This window comes from Cetorhinus maximus, chromosome 12 (assembly GCF_964194155.1).
Source record: "Cetorhinus maximus chromosome 12, sCetMax3.hap1.1, whole genome shotgun sequence".
Taxonomy (NCBI): domain Eukaryota; kingdom Metazoa; phylum Chordata; class Chondrichthyes; order Lamniformes; family Cetorhinidae; genus Cetorhinus; species Cetorhinus maximus.
Genome location: NC_135890.1, coordinates 21095697 through 21110574, shown reverse-complemented (window position 1 = coordinate 21110574; position 14878 = coordinate 21095697). Strand labels below are relative to the sequence as shown.

At 43.6% G+C, this 14878-nt stretch overlaps 1 protein-coding gene across 2 annotated transcripts in view; it reads left to right on the top strand.

The window, feature by feature from the left end:
* The window catches only part of shank3a (SH3 and multiple ankyrin repeat domains 3a), a 1183771-nt gene that overhangs the window by 960303 nt on the left and 208590 nt on the right, over positions 1 to 14878 (top strand). For both annotated transcript variants that reach the window (XM_078553129.1, XM_078553130.1), the window contains exon 17: positions 8259 to 8383. In XM_078553129.1, coding sequence (XP_078409255.1) covers positions 8259 to 8383 — 125 coding nt within the window. The remainder of the gene's footprint in view (positions 1 to 8258; positions 8384 to 14878) is intronic.

Below are 14878 nucleotides of genomic sequence, written 5' to 3'. Positions count from 1 at the left end.
AATTTCCAGCCTTACTACCCACAGCATCCACAGATTCATCTGATCCAATCCTGGTGGCTTATCAACTTTTAGTACAGCCAACCTTTCAAATACCTCTTCTATCAATTTTTAGCCCATCTAGTATCTCAACTACCTTCTCTTTCAGTACAACTTTGGCAGCATCTTCTTCCTTTGTAAAGTCAGATGTAAATTACTCATTTAGTATCTCAACCATGCCCTTTGCCTCCAGTGTAAATTCCCATTTTGGGCTCTAATCCACCTTATTCTTCCTGTTATCTCCTTTTCACTATTTACATGCCTATAGAAGACTTTTAGATTCCCTTTTATGTTGGCTATCAATCCCTTCTCATACTCTTTCTCATTTCTTCTTTTCATTTTCCCACTTAACTTCCTATATTCAGTCTTGTTCTCACTTGTATTATGAACCTGATCTTTGATTTGCATACCCTTTTTCTGCTTCACCATACTTTTGTCATTTTTAATCCAGGGACTCTGGCTTTGTTTGTCCTACCTTTCTTCCTCACCTCATGGGAATATGCTTCAATTGTACCTGAACTTGCTCCTCTTTAAAGACAGTCCATTGTTCAATTACAGTTTTGCCTGGAAATGTTTGATTCCAATTTACTTGGACCAGAATCCGTTCTCACCCCATTGAAATTGGCCCTCTCCCAATTCATTATTTTTACTCTGGGTTGCTCCTTGTTCTTTTCCATAGTTAACATAAACCTTTTAATACTATGACCACTGTCCACTACTGACACTGGATCCAGTAGTCCCGCATCATTCCCAGATCCAGATCCAGATCCAGCAATCCCCCCTTTTTCATTGGACTGAAAACATACTAATCTAGAAAATTCGTCTAAATTCCCCCATCTCTGCCCTTTACACCATAATCTATATTAATTATCCAAGTTCCCCATTATAACTACTCTGTGAACTTTGCACCTCTGTGTAATGTCTTTGCAAATTTGTTTCTCTATGGCCAGGATTTTATGGTCCCTCCTGCCCGGCAGGATATTACAGTCCTGCCCAACTGAATGGAGATTTAAATGGCTCTCCGCATCCGCTTGGTGGGGGGTGGGGGGGGTGGAGACACGCCGCGGCAGGGCCGTAAAATCCTGGCCCATATCTTTCCAATTAGTTGGTGGCTGATATAATACACCCATTAGTGCAACGGTACTTCCATTGTCCCTTAGTTCTAATCAAATAGATTCTGTCCTTGACCCCTCTAGGACATCTCTCTCCAGCACTGTAATATTCTCCTTAACCAATATTGCCACCCCTCCTTCCTTCCTTCCTTCCCTATCTCCCTGAACACCCAGGAATATTTAGTATCCTGTCCTTTTTTGAGCCAGGTCTCTGTTATCCCCATGACATCATATTCCCACATGGCTATCTGTGCCTGCAACATACCAGCCTTATTTAGCACATTCTGTGCTTTCACAAATGTGCGCAGAAACCCTAATTTAGGCTCTATTGCACTTCCTCTTACTCCGACCCCACATAGTGCCTTACTATTACTTACTCTAGCACTATCTGTCTTTCCCAATTCTTTGTGCACCCTGTTTTTCCTCTTTAATGTTATCTGCTTATACCTATGCCCCTGCCAAGTTAGTTGAAACCTTCCGCAATAGCACTAGCAAACTGCGCTGCAAGGGCATTGGTCCCGGCTCTGTTCAGGTGCAACCTGTCCAGCCTGTACAGGTCCCATCTTCCTCAGAACCAAATCCCAGGAATCTAAAGCCCTCCCTCCTGCACCAACTCTCTATCCATACATTCATCTGCTCCAGCCTCCTATTTCTATACTCACTAATACGTGGCACCAGGAGTAATCCAGAGATTGCTACCTTTGAGCTCCTGCTTGCTAGTTTCGTTCCTAACTCCCTAAAACCACCTGCAGGACCTCATCCCTTATTCTGCCTATGTCATTGGCACCTATATGGACTATACCTGCTGGCTGTTCATCCTTCCCCACTAGAGTGCTCTGTAGCTGCTCAGTGACATCCCTGACCCTGGCACAAGGGAGACAACATTCCACCCTGGATTCACGTCTGCAGCCACAGAAATGTCCGTCAGTCCCTCTTGTAGAATTCCCCAACATGATTGCTCTCCAATCTTCCTCCAGGCCTGCTCCACAACTAAGCCAGCCTTGGTGCCATGGACTTGGCTCTGGCTACAGTCCCAAAGGAACCGTTCCTCAGCTTTCTTGATGCCCGCAACTTGTCTTGTTTGGAAACACTGTTGCTTGTAAGGTGTTCTCCAAATGTTCTGGCCAAACGTCATCCCTCAACAAACACTGCTACAATTTGGCATCCGCTGGATCATGTGGAAATGCCCAAGTATGCCATGTCTTCAAAAAGCAGGACAAATCCAAATTACCCAGGAACCACCTCAGCAATCTGCTCTCGATCATATCAGGTCAACAGTGTTATCAAGTGGTGCTCACTGATGCCCAGTTTGAGTTCTACCAGGATGACTCAGCTCCAGACATCATTACAGCCTTGGTCAAAACAAGGAGGAAGCTGAATTCCAAAAGTGAGGTGCCCTTGATATCAAGGTAGTTAATGATTGAGTATGGCACCAAGGAGCCCCAGTAAAACTCAAGTCAGTCAGTGGGAATCAGGGTGAAAACTCTTCAGTGACTGGATTCATAACTAGCGCAAAGGGCAATTGTTGTGATTGTTAGAGGCCAATCATCTCAGCCCCAGGATATTACTGTAGAAGTTCCTCAAGGTAGTGTCCTAGACCCAATCATCTTCAGCTGCTTCATCAATGACCTTCCCTCCATTATATGGTCAGAAGTAGGGACATTTCGCTGATGACTGCATTATATTCAGTTCCATTCGCATCTCCATTGAAAATGAAGCAATCCCGAATGCAGCAAAATCTCGATAGTATTCAGGCTTGGGCTGATAAGTGGAGAGTAATATTCCTATCACATGAGTGCCAGGCAATGACCATCTCCAACAAGAGAGTCTAACCACTTCTCCTTGACATTCAATGGCATTACCACCAATGAATCTCCCACCATCACTTATCCTGGGGATCACCATTGACCAGAAACTTAACTGGACCATCCACATAAATTCTGGAGTTACAAGAACAGGTCAGAGACTGGGTATTCTGCATTGAGTAGCTCATTGCCTGACTCCCCAAAGCCTTTCCACCATTCATAAAATATAAATCAGGAATGTGATGGAATACTCTGCACTTGCCTGGATGAGTGCCAGTACAGCAACAATCAAGAACCTCAACTCCACTTAAGAAAAGACAGCCCACTTGATTGGCACTCCATTGACTACCTTAAACTGTTACAATCCCCATAGAGACGATTAACTTTTAAAAATAAATTTTAAACTTAAAGGAATTGTATAGCAAGACTTTTACTGTAACACACACACTAAAACAACATTGACTGAAATACTATTTCAATTGGCAACTTATATTCTAAACTACAGAAAAGATCCCCATTTAACATTTAAAGCGACTGAAAATCTCCCTTCATGGTTATTCATTACTCTGTCCCTTAAGTGGACACTTCATTATCCAGGAATCAGCCCAAAGTGATTCTTGGTTCCTTTTCCCTTTTCCAGCCAGATAACTTCTACTCCTTGAACTGACTTTCAAATTGTGGGTTACCTGGAGATCCCCCCCTTTTGGCTAAAGCTAAGTGAATCTTACAGCTTTGTTTAAATCCTCATGACCGTGGTCTCTTCAATCCAAGCCTGAGCTACCACCCACATTCTTCTGTGACGAACCACAGAGTCTTGTTGGGTCTCTCTATCTCTCTCATTCTCTCTCTCTCCCTCTCTTCCTCCTCGTCACCCTCTCTCCCTCCCTCCTTCCCTCCATTCCTCCCCCCTTCCCTCTTCCTCCCTCTCCTTCCCTCCCCCTCCCTATCTCTCACTTTCTCTCCCTCTCAGATTCTTGCAGATTTAACCTGTCCCTGAAGCTCAGTGACATTTTTAGGGTAATATGTAACTTAATCCTTCGATGGCTTCCCATGTACTCTTCCTCTCTCAAAGCCACCTCCATGACAAAGTGAATCACATGGGCTATGTAGGCAGGTAGAAATGCTAATTAGATATCCTTTGGACTTCCAACTTTATTCTATCTTTCTATCCATCTAAATTGACGGTTTAAAGTATAACCATTTACAAAACCTGACTTTCCTAACACCTTCTTGGGACTTTGGAGACTAACAGTTTATTCATTGTCAGTGGAGATACTTTTGCCACAGACTACAGGTATGAACACCTTGCACCTTCTTCCCAATAAAAAAAACCCAGGCTTCCTTTTAACCTTGAACAACTAAGCCACCCAGGCTTGCTGTCAGCAGAATTCAGAGCAGGTTACATGACCCATCATTCCTCCAATTTATCCGAAAGTAAAGGCACAGCCCCAAACGATAATAATCTTATAAAACCTTGCGTTTGTAACAAAACATTCACTCTCTACTGATGCACAATGGCAGTAAAACGTACCATCTACAAGATGCACTGCAAAACCTCGCTAAGGCTTCTCTGAAAGCATCTTCCAAAGCCATGACCTTTACCGCCTAGAAGGGCAGCAGGTACAAGGGAATATCACCCTCAAGTTTTCATCCAAACCACATGCCATCTTGACTTGGAAATATATTGGCTTTCCTTTATCATCACTGGGTTGAAAATCTCGAATCCCCTACCTAACAGCACTGTAGATATACCTACGCCACAACAACTGCAGCATTTCAAGAAGATGGCTCAGCATCATCTCCTCTAGGGCAATTAGGGATGGGCAATAAATGCTGGCCTTGCTAGTGATGCCCACATCCCATATACAAATAATAAAACCAACACCACCAAAAATAGTCCCATCATCTCATTTGATGTTTGATAGATTCTGCTGCGCTGCCATGTTTTCCTGCAAAACAACAGTCACTATGCTTCAAAAGCAATTAATTCACCTTGGAACATTCAGGGAAGCCCTTAGGATGTAGAAGGCACTATATAAATGCAAGTTCTTTTGATAAGAAGCCAAAAAATGCTGTGACAAACTCACACCTCCCACTGCTGACTCTGTGAACTCTGCCAGTGCATTATCTCTTACCACCTCTCTCCGCATCTCCCTCCAGAATGTCCATTCACATGTGTACCCCTACTCCTCTGGTACTTTCTCCTTTGAGCATCTCATATTGTTCCACCCCTCTCGCCTAATTTAAAATTCTCATTCTCCCCTGCCATACAAGTACAATTAAAATTAAATTTCACTGAGATATCTTCACTGCTGTCCTCTCTAAGCATTGGCACGGAACTACATCATATCCTTGATGATTTCAACATCCGTCTCAAATCATGCTCTCTTTTCTCTGAGCTAACTGCCTGCTTATCTTCCCTTAATCACTCCCTCCATGTAAATTTCCCGAGTCATATTCACAGCCATCCCCCTTGACCTTGCCATCTCATTAGCATTGCCACTCCCATCATAAGGCCACCTCTGATCACTACCTTATATCGCTCTCCTCCACATTCCCTCCCATGACCCAAGCCTACCTCTTTCTGTGTCTGAACCTGGAAAACCTACCCACTAATTCACTTACAAATTTCAAACTGTACAGCCTTTGAGTCTCCGTTCACCAAAGCATTTCTGCAACAACTGATTTTCTTAACCACATCCTCACCTTTGATACCCTATTGCCAAGTAAAACCATAGTCTTTCTCACCATGGCTGTTCCCCAGGTATGGCTCTCATCTCCGCTCCCTTAAGCCCGAGGGACATAGGCGTAATCAGAAATGGCGACAAATGGTTTAACCATTCACTGCCGTATTTGGCTGAACCACATAAAGAATCTTGGTCTTGCTCTTGTCTGCTAAAACTACTCTCTATTAAATGATCATCCTGGAATGCAAAAATAACTCCCAGCTTCTTTTCTGTACTGCAAACCACTATGTTAAACCCATCTCCCCTGTCTCATTTCAACAGCTTCATTTGTCGTTTTCTGATGCTAGTCCATAAATGACCAGACTTATTGATCACGTGAGGTTTAGGTTGATATTCCATTAATGTGGCCATTAGAGGATCTTGGATGGTGCATTGACAACTGGGAAGCAATTTTGTGATGGTCAGCATAGGAAAGATAAAGACTGCTTAAAAGCATCCTCTTGTACCATATTGCAATTCCCTACTCTACCACATGGCAGACCCCTTGCTAAACCATGACAGCCCACTACTCTAACCCATAGCAATTTCCTATTCTAGTCTATCGCAGTCTCCCACTAACCTATCGCAGACCCCTGCTCTAAAATATTGCAGTGGCCTACTCTAAAGCATTGCAGTCCCCTACTCTAACTTATTGCAGTCCATTACTCTGTAACATCTTACATTCTTATTCTAATCCATTGCAGTCCCTTAGTCTATCCCATCGCAATTTCCTCCAGCCTCCAGCTCTACCTCTTTGCATCCACCTAGTCTTATACATCGCAGTATCCTACTCCAACGTTTTGCAGTGCCTAGACTATCCCACCGTAGTCCTCCACTATAAGCATCACAATCCCCTTCTGTACTGCTCACCCATCGAATTTTCCTACCTGACCTATCACAGTACCCTACTGTAATCCCACTGCAGTCTCCTAATTGACTCCATTACGATCTAATACTCAAACACGCTGTAATCTCCTACAATGCCCCATTGCAGTCCCCTAGTCTAATCCCATTACAGTCTCCGACACTACACCATCACAGTCCTATACTCTATTCCCATTGAAGTCTGCTAAACTACCCAACCATGGTTCATTACTTTAACCGATTACAGTCTAACTTCATCATAGTCTCCTACTCTTACCAAGCTCTAACCCAGCACAGTCACTTACTCTAATGCATCACAGTACCCTCTCCTAACCCCATTGCAGTCCTCTAGTCTAATCCATTTCAGCCTGCTGCTCTAACATACTGCACTTTCCTACTCTAGCCCCATTGCATTCTCCTATTCTAACCCATCGTAGGTCCCTATTCTAGCCCCATCACAGTCTCCAACTCTACCCCATTGTAGTCTCCATTTCAACTGCATTGCAGTCTCTTATACTATCCCATCACAGTCTCCTCCTCTAATCCCATCTCAGTCTCCTATACTAGCCCATTGCATTCCCCAACTCTAAGCCCATTGCAGTAGCCTACACTGCCCCATTATGGTCCCTTACTCTAATCCATCTCAGTCTCCAAATAAATCCCACTCAGTCTGCCAATCTACCCCATCTCTTTCTCTAACCCATCTCTAATGCAATTCAGTCTCCTACTTTAGCTCATCGCAATCCCAAATTCTAATCCCATCACTATCTCCTACACTACATACTTTAACCCTATCGCAGTCCCCTATCTAACCCCACTGCCATCTCTTAGCTAACCCATCAGTCTCGTGCTCTAACCCATCGTAGTTACCTACTCTACCAATCACAGTCCCCTATTGTAACCCCATTGCAGTCACCTACTTGACCCCATTGCAGTCTCCTATTCTACAGCATTGCAATCTTATAAACAGCCCCATCGTAGTTCCCTACTCTGCCCCATCAAAGTCATCTGCTTTGTCCATCACAGTCCCCTATTCTAACCCCATTGATGTCTTCAATACTAAACCAATGCAGTCCCCTACTCTGCCCCATTGTAGTTGCCTACTCTAAACACATTACAGCCCCCTAATATACAGTATTGCAATCACTTAAAGCCCCATCACAGTTCCCTACTCTACCCCATCAAAGTCCCCTATTCTAGCCCCATCTTTTAACCACATTACTGTCCCCTATTCTACACCATTACAGTCCCTTACTTTAACCCCATTGCTGCTTCCTACTCTACCCCATCTCAGTCTCATAAATGCTCATTAAAAAATCTCAATTTTTACTTCATCCATCTGATGATTTTAAGTTAAGTCCTTCTCATTAAAATCAATATAAGTTTGATCTGAACACAGTTTTGCTCTCCTCACAAGTCTGCTGGTTAGATCCTTCCAAATTTATATCTAGCCTTATATCAATAAGCTGACCTAGGAAAATTCAATGTAAACATCTTTATTTCAGCCAATAGCCATCTGTCGATAATCATGCCAAACAACAATAACAACTTGCATTTATTTATATAGCACCCATAACATAGCAAAACGCCTTAAGATGCTTCAAAATGAAAAATGCAAGGAAAATGTAGGGTCTAGAAGCACGCAGTAAAATTGAGTGAGAAAGTGGGTGAGAGTAAATTTAATTGATTCACTTAGAATTTTCTTTTTCCCACAGCGGAGACTCCAATTGAAGAGTTCACCCCTACACCAGCGTTCCCAGCTCTGCAATACCTGGAATCTGTGGATGTGGAGGGAGTGGCATGGAAAGCTGGGCTCAGGACAGGAGATTTCCTGATTGAGGTAAACACGGACTCCTCCTATTTAAGTTTGATGGTCACTGAAACAAGTTTTTCGCAAACTTTATTTTTATCTGGGTAGGTAGTGCAGTTGCGGGAGCTGTGGTTTAAAAGCATTTTGATGATTCTGCAGGGAACTGGCAAAGTCGATCCTGACGAATTGTCATCTTCTATGAAAGCATAGAGTTTTGTCCTGTTGGCCTGGAATGTTGTCTACAGTCCTGTTCACCTGGAGCATTGGGCTGGTACTTGTAAGCCTGGAGTATTTGGCTGGTGGACTGTCAGTCTGGAGTGTTGCTTGATATATTTTAATCTGTATTGCCTAGTGTCTTTCTAACCTGGAATGTCTATCAAACCCTAAAAGAAATGCAGCATAGAAGAAAAATCAGTGTCAATGAGAGATATTCAAAGAGATAGTGAGGGTTCAGAATAAATATGCTACCACAAAAAAAGGGTGGCGTGGTATAAAGGTCTGGCACATAAAGGGATAATGCGTAGTGGTATTGGTAACTGGACTAGTAATCCAGGGGTGATGCTCTGGGGACCCAGGTTCGAATCCCACCACAACAGATGGGGAAGTTTGAATTCAATAAAAAAATCTGGAATTAAAAGTCTAATGATCACCATGAAACCATTTTCGATTGTTGTAAAAACCCATCTGGTTCACTCCTCCATGTTGAACATCGCTTCGAGGAAGCACTGAGGGTGGCAAAGGCGCAGAATGTGGTCTGGGTGGGGGACTTCAATGTCCATCACCAAGAGTGGCTCGGTAGCACCACTACTGACTGAGCTGGCCGAGTCCTAAAGGACATAGCTACTAGTCTAAGTCTGCGGCAGGTGGTGATGGAACCAACAAGAGGGAAAAGCATATTTGACCTCATCCTCACTATCTGTCCATGACAGTATCGATAGGAGTGACCACCACACAGCCCTTATGGAGAAGAAGTACCGCCTTCACAGTGAGGATACCCTCCATCATGTTGTGTGGCACTACTACTGTGCTAAATGAGTTAGATTTCAAACAGACCTAGCAACTCAAGATTGGGCAATCATGAGGTGCTGTGGATCATCAACAGAAGCAAAATTGTACTCGAACACAATCTGTAACTTATTGACCTGGCATATCCACCACTCTACCATTACCATCAAGCCAGGAGATCAACCTGGCTCAGTGAAGAGTGGAGGAGGGCATGCCAGGAGCAGCACCAGGCGTACCTAAAAATGAGGTGTCAACCTGGTGAAGCTATAACACAGGACTACTTTTGTGCCAAATAGCATAAGCAGCTAGCGATAGACAGAGCTAAGCAGTCTCAGAACCAACAGATCAGACCTTAGCTCTGCAGTCCTTCCACATCCAGTCGTGAATGATTGTGGACAATTAAACAATTCACTAGAGGAGGATAAAAACAGAAAATGCCGGAAAAACTCATCAGGTCTGACAGTATCTGTGAAGAGGAAAACAGAGTTAACGTTTCGAGTCCATATACTCTTCTTAAGAGCTGGAGGAGGAGGCTCCTCAATGATGGGGAAGCCCATCAAATCAGTGCAAACGATAAGGCTGAAGCATTTGCAACAATCTTCAGCCAGAAGTACCGAGTGGATAGTACATCTTGATCTCCACCGGAGGTCCCCAGCATCACAGGTGCCAGACTTCAACTAATTTGATTCACTCCACGTGATATCAAGAAACAGCTGAAGGCACTGGTTACTGCAAAGACTATAGGCCCTGACAATATTCCGGCAATAGTACTAAAGACTTGTGCTCCAGAACCTGCCGCGCTCCTCGCCAAGCTGTTCCAGTACAGCTACTACCCTGGCATCTACCCGACTATGTGGAAAGTTGCCCAGGCATGTCCTGTACACAAAATGCAGAACAAATCCAACCCAGCCAATTACAATCCCATCAGTCTACTGCCAATCATCAGTAAAGTGATGGAAGGCGTCATCAACAGTGTTATGAAGTGGCACTTGCTTAGCAATAACCTGCTCACTGACGCCCAGTTTGGGTTCTGCCAGGGCCACTCAGCTCCTGACCTCCTTACGGCCTTGGTTCAAACATGGAGAAAAGAGCAAAACTCCAGAGGTGAGGTGAGAATGACTGCCCTTGACATCAAGGCAGCATTTGACCGAATGTGGCACTAAGGAGCCCTAGCAAAATTGGAGTCAATGGGTATCGGAGGAAAACTCTCCTCTGGTTGGAGTCATACCGATCACAAAGGAAGATGGATGTTGGAGGTCAGTCACCTCAGTTCCAGGACATCACTGCAGGAGTTCCTCAGGGCAGTGTCCTAGGCACAAGTATCTTCAGCTGCTTCATCAATGACCTTCCTTCCATCATAAGGTCAGAACTGGGGATGTTTGCTGATGATTGCACAATGCTCAGCACCATTCATAACTCCTCGTATACTGAAGCAGTCCATATCCAAATGCAGCAAGACCAGGACAATATCCAGTCTTGGGCTGACAAGTGGCAAGTAACATTTGCGCCACACAAGTGTCAGGCAATGACCATCTCCAACAAGAGAGAATCTAACCATCGCCCCTTAACATTCAATGGCATTACCATCGCTGGATTCCCCCACTATCAAAATCCTGGGGGTTACCATTGACCAGAAACTGAACTGGACTAGCCATATAAATAGTGTGACTACAAGAGCAGTTCAGAGGCTAGGAACCCTGCAACGAGTAACTCACCTTCTGATTCCCCAAAGCCTGTCCACAATCTCCAAGGTACAAACCAGGAGTGTGATGGAATACTCTCCCCTTGCCTAGTTGAGTGCAGCTCCAACAACACTCAAGAAACTTGGCACCATCAAGGACAAAGCAGCCTGCTTGACCAGCACCCTATCCACAAACATTCACTCTCTCCACCAGCGATACACAGTAGCAGCAGTGTGTACCATCTACAAGATGCACTGCAGGAACCCATCAAGCCTCCTTAGACAGCACCTTCCAAACCAATGGCCACTATCACCTAAAAGGACAAGGACAGCAGACAAATGGAAACACCACCACCTGGAAGTTCGCCCCCAAGCCACTCACCATCCTGACTTGGAAATATATCGTTGTTCCTTCACTGTTGCTGGGTCAAAATCCTTGAACTCCCTTCCTAACAGCACTGTGGGTGTATCTACACCACATGGACTGCAGCGGTTCAAGGCGGCAGCTCACCAGCACCTTCTCAAGTGCAGGATCAGCAAACCTAGCAGAGGTAAGCTAAAAATTTAAAATTCCTGGACAACACAAGCTCTGAAAAAAAGTTAACTATTGTAGTGGCCAGAAATTGCCATTTAAATCGCAGCCTGAGAAACCTGATTCCCGTGCCTGAACGCACGACGGCTGAGAACACTCTGAACAAAGAGGAAAAAAATAATTAAATAAAAATTCATCGGGACTGAGTAGGCAGCTGAAAAACCCGGAAAAAGCTGGGATTCGATGCTTCCATGACCCGAGAAAATTGCGCTAAAGTGGGAAAGACTCTAACCAATCGATCCAGGCAGCCATTGTTGAAAAAGTTTAAACACTGAGATTGCGAAAACCATTACTGTGAAGCCTGCCAAACCCAGCAAGCGTGGGAAACCCCTTTGTGCAAAGCGTACACGGCGCCATCTTGGATTTTCGGAAACCTCTTAAAGCTGAACTTGCAATTTAAAAATTGTAACCATGGATCAGAAATCTACTCTTCCAGATCAATTTGGATTTATCCAAGGCTCAGATCAATCGCAAAATTGGGGACTAAGATGTAAGAGATTCCTTAGAGACATGATTGCTTGAAGTCCAGATAAAAAGACAGAAGCTGAACAAGATAACACACTGCTTTATTCAGTAGACCCAGAAGCCGATGAAATGATGGCGAGACTAGGAATCAATGAATCATCTGCAAAATTTGATGACGTTTTATAATTATTCGATGCTTATTTTAACTTCAGAAGCAACAAATTCCTTGAAAGCGCTAAATTTAATAAACATGCAGCAGCTAGGAGAACCTGCCAACTCCTTCATTAATAAGCTATACAGAACAGCTGAGGGCTGTGATAATGGTGACCTCAAATCTGAACTAATCAGGGATAGAATAGTTGTACGAGTGGTGAATGACACATTCTCTGCCATGCTTCAAGCAAAGTAGGATCTAACTCTTGAGAAAGCCATCCAGATTGTCAGGCGATCTGAATTCTGATTGCAGCACAGATCCATATTAAGAGAGGAAAGCAAATCATGGTACAAACAAATATTTTGCTTTTGTCTTCACCATAGAGGATATAAAAAACATTCCAGTAATAGCTGGAAGGGAGAGGCGAACTTGGTGAAATTACAATCACTAGGGAAGTGGTACTGAGCAAACTGATGGAGCTGTGAGTTGACAGATCTTCAGGTGCTGATGGACTTCATCCTTGCATCTTAAAAGAGGTGGCTAATGAGGTAGAAGATGTGTTGGTGTTAATTTTCCAAAATTCACTAGATTCTGGAAAGGTTCCATCAGACTGGAAAATAGCAAATATAACCCCTCTATTCAAGAAGGGACAGAGGCAGAAAACAGGAAACTATAGACCAGTTAGCTTGACAACTGTTGTGGGGAAGGTATTAGAGTCGATCATTAAGGAGGTTATAGCTGGGCACTTAGAGAAACTTGAGGTAATCGGCAAGAGTCAGCATGGTTTTGTGAAAAGGAAATCATATTTAACTAATTTATTGGAGTTCTTTGAAGGAGTAACATGCGCTGTAAATAAAGGGGAGCCAGTAGACGTGCTGTACTTGGATTTCCAGAATGCATTTGATAAGGTGCCACATCAAAGATTATTGCAGAAAATAAAAGCTCATGGTGTAGGGGGTAACATATTAACATGGATAGAAGATTGGCTGGCTGGTAGAAAACTGAGTATGCATAAATGGGTCTTTTTCTGATTGTTTGGATGTGCCTAGTGGCAGGGATCTGTGCTGGGGCCTCAGCTTTTTATAATTTATATCAATGACTTAGATGAGGGGAGTGAAGGCATGGCAGCTAATTTGCAGATTATACAAAGATAGGTAGGAAAGTATGTTGTGAAGAGGACATAAGGGGGTTACAGACAGATATAGATAGGTTGAGTGAGTGGGCAAAAATCTGGCAGATGGAGTATAATGTGGGAAAATGTGAGGTTGTTCGCTTCAGCAGGAAGAATAAAAGAGCAGAGCATTACTTAAACAGAGAACAGCTGCAGAATTCCAAGGCACAGTGGGATCTAGGTATTCTAGTGCATGAGTCACAAAAAGTTAGTCTGCAGGTACAGCAAGTAATTTATACTATAATATAATATAATGGAATGTTATCCTTTATTACAAGAGGAATTTAACCTAAAAGTAAGGATGTTATGCTTCAGTTATACAAGGCATTGGTGAGACCACATCTCGAATATTGTGTGCAGTTTTGGCCTTCTTATTTAAGGAAGGATATAAATGAGTTGGAGGTGGTTCAGAGGATTGTTACCTGGAATGGGTGGGTTGTCTTATGAGGAAAGGTTAGACAGACTGGGCTTGTTTTCACTGAAGTTTAGCAGACTGAGGGGTGACTTTTTTGAAGTATATAAGATCTTGAATGGTATTGACAAGGTGGAGGTGGAAAGGATGTTTCCTCATGTGGGTGAATCCAGAACTGGGGGCAACTGTTTGAAAATTAGGGGTCACCCTTTTGGGACAGAGATGAGGGGAATTTTTTTTCTCCCAGAGGGTTATGCGACTTTGGAACTCTGCCTCAGAAAGTGGTGGTCATAGAACTATTTACTGAAATAGCCTGGCAAGCCACTCAGTTCAAGGGCAATTAGGGTGACAGTCATATTTTTAAGGCGCAGGTAGATAGATTAGGCAAGGAAATCAAAGGATATCGGGGGTAGATGGGAATGTAGAATTTGAAACACAAACAGATCAGCCATGATCTTATTGAGTGGCGGAGAAAATTCGAGGGGCCGAATGGCCTACTTCTGCTCCTATTTTGTATGTTCATATGTAACCATGCCCACATCTGCCGCCTCCACATAGGTTATCTTTTTGGTCGCCAATGGGCCCTACTCTTTCTTTAGTTGCCATTTTGCTCTTTATTTTATGAAACATCTTTGAGTCAATATGAGGCCAATTCTTTTTATATATGTGCAATTTTTCTTTCGTTGCCTCTCTTTGCATCCCTTTTAAATTTCACCTCTGCACGCCTATACTCCTCAAGGTTTTTTCAGTGTTGAGCTCTCAGTACTGGCTATAAGCTCCCCTCATCCTCCCCTGTATACTCCATGACATCCAGGTGCTCTAGATTTTGGAGTCCCACCCTCTTTTTGGTGGGATCATAATTATTCTGAACCCTCACTATCTCCTTGAACGCTTCTCACTGCTCTGACCCTGATTTATCTTCAAGTAGCTGTATTTTTTTTAATTTGCTCTTTGGTGTGATGGGTGTCACAGGCAAGGCCAGCATTTGTTGCCTACCCTAATTGCCCTTGAACTGAGTGGCTTGCCAGGCCATTTCAGTAAACGG